Raw genomic sequence first — 17,981 nt, 5'->3', positions numbered from 1 at the left:
AGTGGTCAGCGTACCTGACACGTCGACCGTGGCACGTCTCATTCGTAAACTCGGAAAACTGGTTATAATAGTGAAGTCATATGAAAAATAGGCTAACATCTGCAACCACCAGAATACATTCATCACCTTTTCTTTTCAGTTGTATTTATGATCTTCAGTCTGTCCTGTACATTACACTCCATTTCTGCATAACTACTGCAATCTACATCTATCTGAAGCTGCTTATTACAGTACTAGCCATTAAAATTGCTACAGATGACGTGTTACAGACACGGAATTTAACCGACAGAAAGAAGATGCTGTGATATGCAAATGGTTAGCTTTTCAGAGCATTCACACAAGGTTGGCGCCGGTGGTGACACCTACAACGTGCTGACACGAGGAAAGTTTCCAACCGATATCTCATACACAAACAGCAGTTGACCGGCGTTGACTGGTAAGACGTTGTTGTGATGCCTCGTGTAAGGAGGATAAATGCGTACCATCACGTTTCCGACTTTGTTGATAAAGGTCGGATTGTAGCCTATCGCGATTGCGGTTTATCGTGTCGCGACATTGCTCCTCACGTTGGTCGAGATCCAATGACTGTTAGCAGAGTATGGAATCGGTGGGTTCAGGAGGGTAATACGGAACGCCGTGTTGGATCCCAACGGCTTCGTATCACTAGCAGTCGAGATGACAGGCATCTTATCCGCAAGGCTGTAACGGATCGTGCAGCGACGTCTCGATCCCTGAGTCAACAGACGGGGACGTTTGCAAGACAACAACCATCTGCACCAACAGTTCGACGACGTTTGCAGCAGCATGGACTATCAGCTCGGAGACCATGGCTGCGGTTACCCTTGACGCTGCATCACAGACAGGAGCGCCTGGCAATGGTGTATTCAACGACGAACCTGGGTGCACGAATGGCAAAACGTCATGTTTTCGGAGGAATCCCGGTTCTGTTTACAGCAACATGATGGTCGCATCCGTGTTTGGCGACATCGCGGTGAACGCACATTGGAAGCGTGTATTCGTCATCTCCATACTGGCGTATCACCCGGCGTGATGGTATGGGGCGCCATGCGTTACACGTCTCGGTCACCTCTTGTTCGCATTGACGTCACTTTGAACAGTGGACGTTACATTTCAGATGTGTTACGACCCGTGGCTCTACCCTTCATTCGATCCCTGCGAAACTCTACATTTCAGCAGCATAATGCACGACCACATGTTGCAAGTGTTGTACGGGCCTTTCTGGATACAGAAAATATTCGACTGCTGCCCTGGCCGGCACATTCTCCAGATCTCTCACCAGTTGAAAACGTCTGGTCAATGGTGGACGAGCAACTGGCTCGTCACAATACGCCAGTCAGCCGGCCGCGGTGGTCTAGCGGTTCTAGGCGCGCAGTCCGGAACCGCGCGACTGCTACGGTCGCAGGTTCGAATCCTGCCTCGGGCATGGATGTGTGTGATGTCCTTAGGTTAGTTAGGTTTAAGTAGTTCTAAGTTCTAGGGGACTGATGACCACAGTAGTTAAGTCCCATAGTGCTCAGAGCCATTTGAATACGCCAGTCACTACTCTTGATGAACTGTGGTATCTTGTTGAAGCTGCATTGGCAGCTGTACCTGTACACGCCATCCAAGCTCTGTTTGACTCAATGCCCAGGCGTATCAAGGCCGTTATTACGGCCAGAGGTGGTTGTTCTGGGTACTGATTTCTCAGGATCTATGCACCCAAATTGTGTGAAAATGTAATCACATGTAAGTTCTATTATAATATATTTGTCGAATGAATACCCGTTTATCATCTGCATTTCTTCTTGGTGTAGCAATTTTAATGGCGAAAGAAACTGGTACACCTGCTCAGTATCGTGTAGGACCACCGCAAGCACGCAGAAGTGCTGCAACTCGACGTTGCATGGACTCGAATAATGTCTGAAGCGATGCTGCAATTAACCCATGAATCCTGCAGAGCTGTGCACAAAACCATAACAGTACGAGGGGGTGGAGATCTCTTAGGAACAGCGCGTTGCAAGGCATCTCAGATATGCTCAATAATGTTCGTGTCTGGGGAGTTTGGTAACCTGTGGAAGTGTTTAAACTCAGAAGACCGTTCCTGCTGCCACTCTGTAGCAGTTATGGACTTGTGGGATGTCGCATTGTCCTGCTGGAATTTCCCAAATCGGTCGGAATGCACAACGGACATGAATGGATGCAGGTAATCACACAGGATGCTTGCGTAAGTGTCACCTGTCTGAGTCGTATCATTACAGAGCCTCCACCAGCTTGAACAGCACTCTGCTGACACGCAGGGTCCATGGATCCACGACCTTGTCTCCATACCTGTACACATCCATCCACTCGATGCATTTTGAAACGAGACTCATCCGACCAGGGAACATGATACCGGTCATCAACAGTCCAGTGTCGGTGTTAACGGGTGCAGGCGAGGCTTAATGCTTTGTGTCGTGCAGTCATCAACGGTACACGAGTAGGCCTTCGGTTCCGAAAACACACATCGATGATGTTTCGCTGAATAGGTCACACGCTGATACTTGATGATGGCCGAGCATTTAAATCAGCAACAATTTGCGGAAGGGTTGTAACTCTGTCAAGCTGAACGATTCTCTTCAGTCTTCGTTGGTCCCGCTCTTGCAGGATCTATTTCTGGCAGCAGCGATGTCGGAGATTTGATATTTTACCGGATTCCTGATATTCACGGTACACTCATGAAATGGTCGTAAGGGAAAACCCCACTTCATTGCTACCTGGCAGACGCCGTGTGCCATTGCTCGTGCGCCGACTATAACACCACGTTCAAACTCACTTACATATTGATAACCTGTCATTCCAGCAGCAGTAACCGATCTAACAACTCCGGCAGACACTTGTCTTATGTAGGCGTAGCGGACGGCCGCGCCGTATTCTGTCTGTTTACATGTCTCTGTATTGGAATAAGCATACCTATACCAGTTTCTTTGACGCTTGAGTGTATATTGAAACCCAGGTCTTCTCCACAAATTCTTCTTCCGGCCATCATTCCTCATATACATTCCTCATATACTGTACTTCGGTACCAAGCTGACGATTGCTTGATGCCACAGGATGTGACCAGTCCTATCAATTGATTTTTTCTTTTAGTCGAATTGTGTCATAGATTTCATATTTCCCCTATTCTATTCAGTAACTCCTCTTTAGTTACTAGATTTGTCCAGTTAATCTTCGACTTTTTGTGTAGCACAACATTTATAACGCAACCGTTATCTCCTCAAAATCTCACGGGAATATGTGAGATGCCGCGAGTAGTTAGGCCAATGACTAGCACTATCTCAGTAGTATGTGATGCAAGTTGAGAATTTGGGTCTGACGAGAGGCGTGCTAGGGTAGTCCGTGCGATGACCACAGTGTCCGGGTTGGGTACTCGTCAGCGTATCTGCCTACTAAGCAGCTCGGGTGCATCGTATTTGTGATTGTGCGTAAAGATCATTAATCCGAGAAAGGATACCTTACATAAGACGATAAACATATTCTGTTGACCGTAAGTTACTGAAACTGCATTTATTCCTTGATATTAAGGTACAGATAGATCTGTGGAATAAAATAGATACCCTTACGTTTACATCGATGGGAGCGATGATGGAAACGACTACTAGTAAACACAAGAAAACATTCGGAAAGTTACAAACTAATGTAGCAGCCACAATCAATTCGGCGATGTCTGATACTGTTGTTAACAAGTCGGAGAGAGTGTTATCTCAAGACGAGATTTCTGTCCGTGGAAAAGCAGGAAATGACGCTGTAACACGTAACAGAATACTGGTTGAAGATATTATTGCGGATATAGAAGCAGGTATACGAAAGGAAACTGCAAATGCAATACGAATCGAAACCATCAGGGTCTTATGCCACAGTAAACCTCTGGAAAGTAATTTAACAAAAGGCCAGAGGAAGGCTCACAGAGATTTAAATGCAGATGAAAAGATAGTGGTTATCCCTGCTGATGAAGGGAATGCTACTGTTGTTATTAATACAGAGGATTATCGAAGCAAAATTTGGAAACTTTTAACCTCAGGAAAGTACAAAAAACTTACGAAGGACCCTTCAACCAGCGTACTGAGGAAAACAAATAATGTGATTAAGTCATCTAACTCTATTCAAAAAGAAGATAAAAGAGCTTTGTCGAAGAGTGAAGCTGTGTTCTAGACTGTATGGTGTACCCAAAATTCATAAAATTGATTTTCCTTTGAGATACATAGTTAGTGCCATCAATTCTCCCACGTACGAAATAGTGAGACATCTAGCAATTCGTTTGCAAGCATATATTGGGAAAACTGAGTCATATATAAAAGACTCGCGTCATTTTATTGAAAAACTTTGAGGACTAATTCTGGCTCCTGAATATATTCTTCTAAGTTTTGGCATAGTGTCCTTATTCACTATGATTAAAGTTAAAGAAGCTATGATTTTCATAATCGATAGTCCGCCCCGGTAGCTGAGTGGTCAGCATGACAGACTGTCAATCCTAAGGGGCCCGGGTTCGATTCCCGGCTGGGTCGAAGATTTTCTCCGCTCAGGGACTGGGTGTTGTGTTGTCCTAATCATTATCATTTCATCCCCATCGACGTGCAGGTCGCCGAAGTGGCGTCAAATGGAAAGACCTGCACCAGGCGAACGGTCTACCCGACGGGAGACCCTAGCCACACGACATTCCCATTTTTTCATAATCGATATTTTTCCAAGATACTTGACTGCTCTTTTTAGACATTGCCTTACTTCGAGTCAGTTCTAGTGATCTCCTGTGTGACTGCGGAACTTTCAATCAGCACATGATTAGCTGCGTGTGAAATAAATGTCTCACTGAATAACGAATGCGAAATAATACGGCAATAGCAGCTGCACTCCTACCATTCATTGGAAATACTAGAATAAACCCGCACTGAATTCGGATTTCGCGTCGTTTTGAATTAATGGGTACTACCGTGCTGTGTGTTTGCTTTCCTCTTTCCTGCAAGTGTACTTATCTCGTAGGAAACTCATTTCATCAGTTACAAAATGTTCAATACTAACAATAGTCACAGTTTTTAAGAGCCATTATCATAAATTTTACAGTTAATCTCTGTGCGCAAACAGTGAATAAGCGGTAGATAGATCCTTCCGCGTATTTGTGACTGCATTCACTGTGCTTCTGGTAGACAAAAATGCCTATTTGATCTCGTGGAAGTGTGTATTATGCAACCTCATTGCTATTACAATGAAATTGCGTGACAACTATGGTTCATGCTAAGATTATAACCAGTAGGTGAAGTGGTAGAGAGGCTAATGGACGCTCAATATGTGAAGGGAGAAGATAATCAGTTAACCATGGGGAATGGGAATGCGGTTATAGGAGAAAGAATAGAAGGGAGAAGGATTAGAAGACAAGCGTCACGCAGAATATGTAGTTCATAGTCGAACTTAGTTCTGCAATAAATTCATTTAGTAATAGCAGATACACTGTTCAAAAGCCACAAGACGAGGATGTATATTTGGAAAAGGCCCTGGGACACTGGAAGATTGCAAAAGCATTACATCATCGTCAGACACAGATTACAAACTCAGTTATTGGATAACAAGGCATAAGCAGGAGAAGATATAGACTGATAGAACTGATTCATCAGATAGGGAAATCAAAACAACCTTCGGTTATATTAAAAGCAAGGTCGGTCACATAAAGAGTGAAACGGGAATATGTATGTCAATCGCAGGGGAGGGAGGTGATAGGTGGAAAGAATACAATGAGGGCGTCTTCGAGGGAGTGGGAATATATAATGACGTGACGAGCGTACAAATGGAAGTCGATATGGAAGATCGTAGGGGGCCAGTCTTAGAGCTTAACAAAGATTTGGAAGACGCGATGAAATTAGGGAGAATAGATAATTAGAATTTATCTAAGCACTGGGGGGAAGTGGCAACCGAAGTACTACTGAACTCGGTGTCTATAGTCTATGTGACTAGAGACGTAACACCAGTTCGAGAATTGTCGCACAATCACATTGAACCATCAACGATTCGCTAATGACAATGCTCTCTTCAGCGAATGTTAGGACGAATTAAAGAAGGTGTTGAATGCAATTATGGGTGCAATGAGCACAGTCGATGGATTCAGACTAAGCTGAAGCAAGCCGAATTTAACAAGGAGTAACAGAAGTTAGGTTATTTATAAACTCGACATCAGAAGTGGTGACCACTGTAAGGGATCCGCGGTCCCTTATTTGAAGATAAGCACATTTTACTCCCACAGGTCGAGGATAGGCCAAGGATCGATAGCCAAGTGCCATGTATGCCCAGCGAGCGATGCAGTTGAGGAGTGCTATAACGGCGTAGCGGAAGGAGGAATATTGTACTGGCTGAGTCTGCGTCTCCATCTTCGCGGTTTGAGCACCAGGAAATCGTAAAAATGCATACCGAACTGTAATAAAGTGCTTTACCTGAATGTGATAACAAATATGGGGTGCCGATATTACGTGTTCGTGTCAACCACGCCGGCCAATGGATTGCAATGAGGATAACGTGTGAAAATTGTTACGACAATACGTGACAGTATTTTCAATCTATTTGACATGTGTCGAGCTTAGCCTTGAAGAGAAATGTATGACAATGGCAGAGATTGTGTCCGCTTGTTTTTAATGAAAGCATATAGCTTTATTTAGTACGAACTTCGCGACCTTGATTAATGGAAAAACTCCTGTTGTTTGAATATAGTGTTATTGAGCAGCCAAAATCCGACTGAGACATCTCACCTGGCGGTCAAAGCCGATTAGTGCTTACGCATTAGGTCACGGTCATTTAAAGTAAAGGTTAGGCTGCTATGTAAGTAGACCGCTAACTATATCATAAATAAAATTAGGGATGTTTCACCACGAAACAGACGAGTTTAAGGAGCTCTGCTAGCGCGGAAGCAAAGTAATACCTGATGGAAGGAGCAGAAGGAAGGAAAGAAGGAAGATTAGAGTTTAACTTTCCGTCGACAACACAGTAATTAAAGACGGAGCGCAGGCTCGCGTTACGATACGATGGGGAAGGAAAGTGGCCGTGCTCTTTTCAAAGGAAGCATCCTTGAATTTGCCTAGAGTTGTTTAAGGAACTCACGAAAAACCTAAATCTGAATTGTCGGATGGAGATCTGAACAGTCATCCTTTCCTATGGATGTCCAGTGAGCTAACCACTAAGCCACCTCGGTTGGTACGGCAGAAGCAAGGAGAACGTTAAAAGCGGACTGTCCCAGACAAAAGGAAGCATTCCTCGCTAAGACAGGTGTACTAGTATCAAACACAAGCCTTAGTTTGAGGTACAAACTTCTGAGAATGCACATTTGGAAAAAAGCATTGTATAGCATTGAATTTTAGACTTTGGGGAAAACGGAAGTGAAGAGAACCGAAGCGATTGAGATGTGGTGCTATGGAAGGAAGTCGAAAGTCAGATGGAATAATAATATACTGAATCCTGAGGTTCTCCGCAGAATCGGTGAAGAAAGCAAATATTGACAAGAAGACGACACAGCGTGATAAAACGCGTTTCAAGACACTAAGGAATAAATTTCATGGTCCTATACTGTAGAGGATAGAAACCTCAAGAGATTGGAATATATCAAACATACTAGTATAGGGGTAGAGCGTAGGGTGACTTTGCTATTCTGGGATAAAGAAAGGAAAGAAAACATATATTCTTACATTTTGTGTATGTTTGCAGGAACTGGACCTGAGTCATAACCGGCTGAAGGAGCTGCCACCTACATTTCTGGAGACGACCACTCAGCTAGAGGAGCTCTACCTGCAGGTAAGCATGCTGCAGATATGAGTACCTGGCCAAAGTGTAAAGCATTATACTGGTTGGTATGCAAGTGTGGAGCGATCATTATATATCAAAAGAAGGTCGATAACGAGAACCATAAAAGCGAGTAGTATGATACAGGAGAGAGGTAAAACTTTTCAGGCTACGTAACGAGCCTGAAGGCCATTTCGCGTGCGGCCATCTTGGATGCAACTCTTACTTTTGAAGTGAAAAGAGGGCTGTGTGACATTTCTTACAGAGAAAACAATGGTACCCTCTATGTGAAAATAGGTTTATTTTTTCTCGACCTACTTCGCATTTTGTGAGCGCGTAACCGAAAAACGGTTCATAGGCTACAAACAGCATTTAACACATGTGCACATTTCTGGATAATGACCACAGTGCCATAATGAAAAGACCTATAAGTTAACTGGCACATTTTTTTAATTTTTTTATTTTCACTGGTTGTTCGTCTGGGGTGGGAGTTGCTTAAAGTCGACCAGAATGGACTGTTATTTACACACTGAAGTGACAAAAGTCATGGGATACCTCCTAACATCGTGCCTCTTCTGACTCGGCGTGGTAGAGCAACTCAACGTGGCATGGACTCAAAAATCCTGCAGAAATATTAAGCAATGTTGCCTCTACAACCATCCACAACTGCGAAAGTAATCAGAGTAATAAATTTAAACGCCATTCACGATGCAACAGTTTTCTACGCAACAACGTTATATCTCCACATCTATTTGTCATATAGTGATATAGTTCTGTAAGTAGATCCAGCGGTATATGTGGATACTGCCTGCACTGTCTGTTGTGAACAGAATTAATAGCAAAGAAGTAGTAAGCTTAAATGTCAAGCACAATGCAGGAGTTCTTCCGCATCTCAGTGTTCATGACATCATGTCTCCTGAATTATTTGTGGTCCCATGCTATTTTGTAAGTGCACTTCACGGCATATGTGGGTACCGTCAGCAAATGTGGGCATTGCCTGTGGAATTTATTGGGAATATAGTTAGTAGCCCAGAAGTGATAAACGTCATGTATGATGCAGCAGTTTTTCACGCATCTCATTGTGACGTCATATGTTTTGAAGTATGACAGGTAGGTGGTTCTTACCCCTACAGTGATGGTTGCCTGAAACTACCAGACACTGTTGCCCCGTAATGAGCCTCCCGGCCAATGACCCCAAACGCTCATTTCCATTTCCATAACTGACACTCTGGGATATGTGTACCAAATCTAGTTGACATCAGTCCAGGGTTCAGGAAGAGATGTGGAACATCCACACACACACACACACACAGACACACACACACACACACACACACATACACTATGATGTACACTAAGGTAAAAACGAAATCAGAAGAGACTATGTAATATAAATTGTAATAACATTAGCTAATAACTTCTTTAAGGTAGGATAAGGTTCAGCCCCATTATGCAAATTCTGAAGTTGTCATGATGTACAAAATAGCTTACTTATGGTTTGTCCATAAATCAGACTACGTTTTTAAAAGTCAAAGTACATGAAGCGAAAGCCCTATCCGACTATATTATTTAATTAGCGAATTGCGCAACTAGTGAAGAAACGAAGAAGAACTGTGAAAATGGAATTAGTATATGGAGAAAAAATAATAGTTTTAAGTTTTACTGATGGCACTGCAGGTCAGGCACAGACGCCAAAGCGCTAGGAAGATCAGTTAAAAGGAGTTGATAGTATCATTAAACAGGCTATAACATGAATGTCAATAAAATAAAAGAAGGGCAATGGAATGCCATCGAATGAAGTCCAATAGTGATGGAGCGGAGAGATGCTGAACCATGGTACTGAATCTTGGAGGAAAACACTAAAAGAAGGGATAGTTCAACAGCCGGTCAGGACACATAATGGGGCGCCAAGGCACAGTTCATTTGGTAATGGAGGGGCGAATGGGGGGGGGGGGGGGGGTCAGTGAGGGGAGTAAAATTTATAGATGAAGAATAAGGTTGACTACAGTAAGCAGCTACAAGTGGACGTAACTATACAGATATGAAGAGACTTGCTGAGCACAAAATAGGATGAAGAAATGATGATTATAACAGTACCAAATGTGGGTCGGCAAAATTCACAGAAATGGTGAAGCTTGTAGCCAATTTGATAGTTACACAAGGCGACTGCTTGTTACACTAGAAACAAACTGACTGTGATTAAGTATGATTAAAAAAAATATCCCTGGATTTATTTTAAGGAGGACGAACGACAGATATATTACAAAATTTCCTCTGGCTTCCACCCGTGATAAGGGGCCTAAAGTCCACGAGCTTTCGAAAGGGTACCCATCAGGCCTTGTGAAGTGATGACCGTCGTGTGATGTGACGTAAAAGGCGACAGCGCCTCTACATAACGCAGGCAGCAGCACCCATAGGAAAGTCACCACGTGACAATGGACGAGGAGTACCTGTCGAAACCTCTTTGATTTTAAACCATATGACCCTCTTGTTAATCTGAGAGAATGCTATTACTCTTCTCGTTTTGTATATGTCGCTATACAACTGTACGCTCAGTCAGTCCAACATTTTCCACATCAAGAACGTATTTTGTATATCCCGAGCGTTCTAAGGCCTACATTATCTTTCATCGGTTCCATGAGTTGTCGAATTTTTGTTTCAGGCCTGAAGAATGAATGGATTTTATGACCCTTTAGAAGCCAGTATAGCTATCCTGCCACTGTGTTACATAAGAAAAAAAACTTAAGCTCGTTCGTATCCTCCTTGAGTATCTTCAGCTTGCATGTTTTCGGTGAATCGGCTTCCGAAATTTGTTACTTATTACAGCTGTTTTCCTTCAATATTTACCGTAAGTGGCTCAGTTATTCTGGCAGATTTTCAGTCTCTGAAACTGCAACCGCTCGATGAATCACGATCCTCATAAGAAAACGTTTCTGTGGTGGGTGGTGGTTGCTGGAAGCGTGTAGATACCGTTAGTTGTGGGGTTGCGTATGGGATTCTGGAAAACATCCAGGGTGAGACACCTTGCTTTTCAGCAGACAAGGACATAAAGGAACGGAAAGGCAGCATCCGTCTCTACCTGTGATGTAAACATGATGTGGTCATGGATTATGTTAATGCGGTTCAATAACTGCCCTTGCTTTTCACGTTCGTGCCACCAGACGGCTTCGCTGTGTCTAGGGTGATGTCCTCAAAGTACTTCTTGAGCAGATTGTTGGTAGCTGGAGGTGATGTTTCAAATATTCTCCAACAAGCAGGAAATACGATGACGTCCGAAACTGCTTAAATAAATCCTTAACTGTGTCGTCAAATACATATTTCAGCAGTTGAGGGACACGTTTCAGGCGCGACTGCCACTGTGACTAAGTCGTTTGCAGAAAGAGCGCAGCACAGGTGAGGTTTTTCAAATACAGTGGCCACGGACCACCAAGACAGAACATCCAGGTGACGCTGCCCGTAGTACGCGAGCCCCAACTGTACGCTAATTATTTAGTTTCACCTAGCGGACTGCAAATCTGTCTACCGCGTTCGAAGCTACTCGACGTTTTCTTTTAGTGTTCAATAACCAAGGGCTCGAAAGCGACGAATATTGGTTGAGACTTGTACGCAGGAGGGGCTCAATGTGACGTCCAGCGAAGGCCCTGTCTACGCATAAGAAAAAAAGTGAAAAGTTATTTATAATGGATGTGGGAAGAAATCGGAAAAGACTGACTCAGTATGTACAAAAGTGAAAACAACCTTCGCTGAAATTAAAAGCGAGGTCGGTAACATTAAAAGTGCAATGAGAATTTCACTGCTAAATGCATAGTAGAGAGCGGACAGATTATGTTGAAGGTCTCTGTGAGAGTTGTGTGATGAGGTCATAGAAGAAGAAACAGGGGTCGACATATAAGACTTATGATCGAATAAGGTAGTAGGGATACGAAACATCCCATCTGAATTTCTAAAATCATTGGAACAGGTGGCAATGAGACGATTGTTCACGTTGGTGTGTAGAATCTCCGAGTCTAGCGATATACTACCTGACTTTCGGAAAAACATAATCCGCACAATTCCGAAGACTGCAAGAGCTGGCAACTGCAAGAACTATACCAGAGTCAGCTTAACAGCTCGTGCATCAAAGTAGCGGACAAGAATAACGTACAGAAGAATGGAAAAGAAAATTTATGATATGTTAGATGACGATCAGTTTGCCTTTAGAAAAGGGAAAGGCACCAGAGACGCAATTTTGACGTTGCGGCCGATAATGGAAGCAAGACAGAAGAAAAATCAAGACACGTTCATAGGATTTGTCGACCCGGAAAAAGCTTTCTACAATGTCAGATGTTTGACATTTTGAGAAAAAGCTATAGGGGAAGACGCGTAATACTCAGTATGTACAGAAGCCAAGAGGGAACAATAGAGTGGAAGAGCGAGAACGAAGTATTCGGATTGAAAATGGTGCAAAATGGGGATGTAGTTTTTCGCCCCTAGTGTTCAATACATACTTGGAAGAAGCAATGATGGAAACAAAAGAAACTTTCAAGAGTGGAAGTAAAGGTCAAGGTGAAAGGATTTCATTGATAAATTCGCAGATGACTTTGCTATCCTCAGTATAAATGAAGAAGAATTACAGGATCTGCTGATGGAATGGACAATCTGAGTACGGAATATAGATTGAGAGTAAATCGAAGAAAGACGAAAGTAATAAGACGTAGTAGAAATGAGAACAGCGAGAAACTTAACATCAGTATTGGAGACCACAACGCAGACGAAATTAAGGAATTCGGCTACTTAGGGACCAAAATAACCCACGATGGGTGCAGCAAGGAGGTCATAAAAAGCAGACTTGCGCTGGAAAAAAGGGTATACCTGCCCAAGACAGGTCTACTACTATCAAACATGAGCCTTAATTTGCGAATGTAATATCTGAGAATGAATGTTTCGAGCACAACATTGCATGGTACTGAATCAAGGATAGTTGGAAAACAGGAACAGAAGAGAATTTAAGCATTTGAGATGTGTTGCTACAGAGTAATGTTTAAAAGTGGGTGAAGTGATAAGGTAGGAAATGAGGAGATTCTCCGCAGAATTGGCGAGGAAAGGAATACATGGAAAACAATGAAACGAGGAAGGGACGGCATATATTAGGACATCACGGAATAAGTTTCATGGTACTAGAGGGAGCTGTAGAGAGTAAAGATTGTGGAGGAAGAGACAGGGATTGGTGTACATCCAGCAAATAATGAGGGTGTAGGTTGCAAGCGCTATTCTGAGATGAAGAGGTTGGGTGGCACAGGAGAAGAAGAATTCGTGGCAGGCGGCATCAAACCAGTCAGCAGACCGATGACTCAAAAAAAAAAAAAAAAGTTCAAACCACTTCGTAGCTTCTCAAAACTCAAGGAGGATGGTGAGCAGGACAGTGCTGAAGATGATCAGAGGGGCAGACCCGAATTGTTAACATGGGGTGCGGTTGAGTAAACTGCCGTCTAATAACTTCTAACACCCTTAGATTCTGTATAATGACCGTGTTAGCATATACAGGGGTATTTCAAATCAGTTTCAATTTCCGTGTGGTTCGTGTGGGAAGGAATTATATCACAGTCGCACATAAAATAGGTGCCGCTGTAGGCATTTAATACACTGTTGTTGTTCTTGCAGGGAAACTCGCTCGTAAATATTCCGGAGCAGCTGCTGGCGAAGTGTAGCGGGCTGCGGCAGCTGTGGCTGTCGGGGAACCGCCTGGCGCGGCTTCCAGCAGGTCTGCTGGCCGCGGTGCCCCGCCTGCGCGCCCTGCGGCTGGACCACAACGAAGTAGCTGGCGTGGACGCCGCCGCCTTCCAGGGCAACCAGCAGCTGCGCGTCGTCGACCTCTCCAGCAATCGTCTCACGTCGCTACCGCCAGGTTCGAACAAATGGCAGCTTTCGACAGTTAAAATCGCATATTCATGGTGGAGCAACTAAGAGTGGTCACCCCAAATATTGTCATGAATTGATAATCCTTTGATCTCTTACATACAATGACATGCAGATTACTAATTGTATCGCCCCTCGTTGGTTGCCAAAAATTAAGTGTCATTAATAATTAAGTGAAATCGAAAAGCAAAAGTTTATGAGATTCGTGGATTAACAGGCGAATGGAACAGATTTTTAGATGAATAATTCCGTAGAAATGTTGGAACACGTGAGGCAATACTGACCTTACGACTTATCTTAGAAGAAAGATTAAGGAAAGGCAAACCTACGTTTCTAGCATTTGTAAGCTTAGAGAAAGTTTTCGACAATGTTGATTGGAATATTCTCTTTCAAATTCTGAAGGTGGCAGGGGTACAATACAGGGAGCGAAAAGCTATTTACAATTTGTACAGAAACCAGATGGCAGTTACGAGAGTCGAGGGGCATGAAAGGGAAGCAGTGGTTGGGAAGGGAATGAGACAGCGTTGTAGCCTCTCCCCGATGTTATTCAATCTGTATATTGAGCAAGCAGTAAAGGAAATAAAAGAAAATTTCGGAGTAGGTATTAAAATCCATGGAGAAGAAATAAAATCTTTGAGTTTCGCCGATGACATTGTAATTCTGCCAGACACAGCAAAGGACTTCGAAGAGCAGTTCAACAGAATGGACGGTGTCTTGAAAGGAGGGTATAAAATGAACATTAATAAAGGCAAAACGGGGATAATGGAATGTAGTGGAATTAAGTCTGGTGATGCTGAGGGAATTACATTAGGAAATGAGACACTCCAAGTAGTAAAGAAGTTTTGCTATTTTGGGAGCAAAATAACTGACGATGGTCGAAGTAGAGAGGATATAAAATGTAGACTGGCAATGGCAAGGAAAGCGTTTCTGAAGAAGAGAAATTTGTTAACATCTAGTATAGATTTAAGTGTCAGGAACTCGTTTCTGAAAGTATTTGTATGGAGTATAGCCATGTATGGAAGTGAAACATGGACGATAAATAGTTTGGAGAAGAAGAGAATAGAAGCTTTCGAAATATGGTGCTACAGAAGAATGCTGAAGATTAGATGGGTAGATCACACAACTAATGAGGAGGTATTGAATAGAATAGGGGAGAAGAGGAGTTTGTGGCACAACTTGACAAGAAGAAGGGACCGGTTGGTAGGACATGTTCTGAGGCATCAAGGGATCATAAATTTAGCATTGGAGGGCAGCGTGGAGGGTACAAATCGTAGAGGGAGACCAATACATGAATACACTGATTCAGAAGTATGTAGGTTGCAGTAAGTACTGGGAGATGAAGAAGCTTGCACAGGATAGAGTAGCATGGAGAGCTGCATCAAACCAGTCTCAGGACTGAAGACCACAACAACAACAACAACAACAAGAACAACATGACTGAAATGACTGTATTGATTTTAGTACCTTCTACACACGAAAAGTTATGAGTCTCAGGGCCGAGAATTGCGTGCATATGACTCAGTTATTAAGGGGAAGGGCGGGGGGTGAATGAATCATGTCATCGTTTTTCATATCATTTGTCATGTGGTGATGACGGCAGCAGGCGCTGGATCGGGACGGGTGTTATGCGGCTGTGTAGCGAGCGTCTAGATCAATCTCCCCGTTGACAGGTATCCGTGGGCTGTGATATCACGGTGTCACGAGGCGAATGCAGGCGGCGGATGGAAGAGTCCCCGTACCCTCTTTCTTCCGCACAGTCTCCCCGACTGTCCTCTTCTCTTCTCATCAGTCTATAAGCTCACCGGCTCGCTGAATTATTTCTCCTCTCGGCTTTTATCATTGGCGAACTAAATTTGCAGTTCCGCCCAATGAATGATCGCGGTTACATGACAACGCCTCCCAGTATATGATGGAAATTTTCTGTCTTGTGTGGGCTGGCGTGTGACTCGAGAATTGTCGTCTTTTTCACGTTTTCACTGTCAAGACTGTTCCTAGAGTTTTGTTCCGATGTTTTTCTGCTTTCCTTCGTTGGTGTGAGAGCAGCCATGCAACGCTTCTTTATGAGGGTTATCTCCTCTGCGTGAGGTCCACACTGTCTCATGTTTGTGCTTTGTCTAAGAATCTTCTGGCGTTCGTGATTATATACAACTTCCTTACTGTTCTCCAAGCAGGATGACTTCTTCCGCAGTTCTTTAGTTTCACACGTCTCCCTGCACGAGTTTTTGATGCTTTATGTCTGTGCTCTATCCTACTCTCTGCCGCGGCATCTCAGTTATCTGCACGACTCGCATCATCGGGAAAGCTCTTTGCAGTGTGTCCCGTCCTAAGAGGGGCTAGGGCATCCGCCAGGCTACCCCCTGCGGATTTGCAGCATACGTCTCTGGCGCTCTCTCTACGGAGTCCGGCTTTCTCCCCGTTGCTGGGCCGCAGGCGCTGTGTCGGCGAAAAAGGCCACCACCCGAAGTATCACAATATATCGATGCGTCGTTTCCGCTAAGTTATAGCGGGCAATAGGCCGAATTTCATGACGTTCACAGGTAATTTTTAATGTTTGTAGTCGCCGAATCAGGACAGCAACAATTCTCTTTTTTTTTTGTAGTGGAACTATATACCTTTTCCTGTGCCTTTTGGAGAAAGCTTTCAAAAGATCTTCCACTACATAACATGTATGGCACTTGCTCGAATAGTATCGACATAACAGCGCCATAAACCACTGTCCCGTCGTCAGTAGAAGAGTTTCTTCAAACGCCCGCTCTGTTGTACCAAATGTAAGCAAACACGTACCTCATGTACGGTTCGTGGGTTTATCATCGCGTCTGCCGTACAAAGAGCTCAAAATTCTGGAGAAACAATACTGCATGCTAAATTTCATCTGTGGTTAGCGGTAGCATAGGCCCCTGTTATACGGCGTATAAGGCAGAGTGGGTTATTCACTGCGAAGAAGGACAGAAGGATGTGTCATTGTGTTAAGTTGCTCGGTAGTCACATCCAGCACTGCCTATAGCGTGTACTTCGCACGATATACTCTTCTTTAATGCCATTCGAAAACTCTAGCAAACACAAGTGCAGTCACACATAGGTTGGTAATATTGACGTTGAAATTTCTCTCAAAAGTATTCTAGAAATGCGCTAAATATGCTGGCCAAGACAACCGGAATGGACTAGTCTGATGAAGACATCGCTGAGTGGGACTCCCCTGACAGGCTTTGCCGTTGTATCAAGCTTCCACAAAAGATGTACACGTAAACGTGAGCATGTACACATATCTGAAATATTTTCTGAAGCGCCTTCTCGTTGTCTGGCAGTCATCATTATAGTTAAAATGTACAGCCAGCTAAGAAAAAAAAAAAAACGCAGGTGACCCATGTCTATGCGACCCTGTACCTATATTTCATAAAGCAGGGTCAAGAACTTGCAGCCTATAACGACGTCTCGCAAGAGATCCCCATTGGGCTCTCTTCACACCGAAACAGCAGATTCTGGCCGCTTTGCTTCCCAATTTTAGCACATTTTTAGGATGATTTTGGAAAACGGTTAGCTGACAGAATTAACAAGCATTATATCACTGTTTGCAGGAGTTTTCGAATAGCATTAAAAGTATATTGTTTCTATATCGCGGCTATAAAAGTTGAAAGGATTTAACATGCAGCAAAATGTCTTATCTCTATAAGTCCTGCCATCTGCCGTTTACAATTCTGTTTCACAGAATGCATTGGTAATCACGGCTTCGTATTGTTAGCCAAGAAAAAGATAATACATAGAAAGTGCATATTTTGTGCAGACGTACACTTCTTGAAGCTTCTACAATTTGTCTATGTGTTTGCAAAACCCTGTCTTTGACAGCAAAGTCGCCAGATCTCTCCCCAAATTGAGAACATTTGGAGCATTATAGGGACCCTCCAACCAGCTCGGGATATAATGCGCCAATTGGACAAAATTGGCATGATATACCGTAGGAGGACACCAAACAGCTCTATTAGTCATTGGCAAGACGTATGACTGCTTGCCTAAGAGCCAGACGAAGACTAACGCGTTATTGATTTGCTCAGTTTGAGAAGCTCTTTCTTTCGAATAAATCATCCAATTTTTCAGGAATTCTGTTCATTTGTTTGTCTGTACGTGGAACGTGTTCCGTCCCGTTTGTGCAATTCTTTCGTGATGCGTCCTTTTGTCTGTCTCACAGTAGTGTGCGAAACTTAACAACGGAAGTAACTTTCGCATTAAGTGTCACTATCAGCTAACATAGGGCGTTGGAATTTTGACCATACGTAGAAAGAAATGCTACAGTATACACCGAA

The 17,981-nt window shown here is 43.5% G+C and overlaps 1 protein-coding gene across 1 annotated transcript in view; it reads left to right on the top strand.

The window, feature by feature from the left end:
• The window catches only part of LOC126458023 (chondroadherin-like protein), a 62,022-nt gene that overhangs the window by 31,271 nt on the left and 12,770 nt on the right, over positions 1-17,981 (top strand). Inside the window, exons 4-5 of the mRNA XM_050094809.1 lie at positions 7,714-7,800; positions 13,429-13,672. Of these exons, the coding sequence (XP_049950766.1) occupies positions 7,714-7,800; positions 13,429-13,672 (331 nt within the window). The remainder of the gene's footprint in view (positions 1-7,713; positions 7,801-13,428; positions 13,673-17,981) is intronic.

This window comes from Schistocerca serialis, chromosome 1 (assembly GCF_023864345.2).
Source record: "Schistocerca serialis cubense isolate TAMUIC-IGC-003099 chromosome 1, iqSchSeri2.2, whole genome shotgun sequence".
NCBI lineage: Eukaryota > Metazoa > Arthropoda > Insecta > Orthoptera > Acrididae > Schistocerca > Schistocerca serialis.
This window is presented reverse-complemented; position numbering and strand designations above follow the sequence as displayed.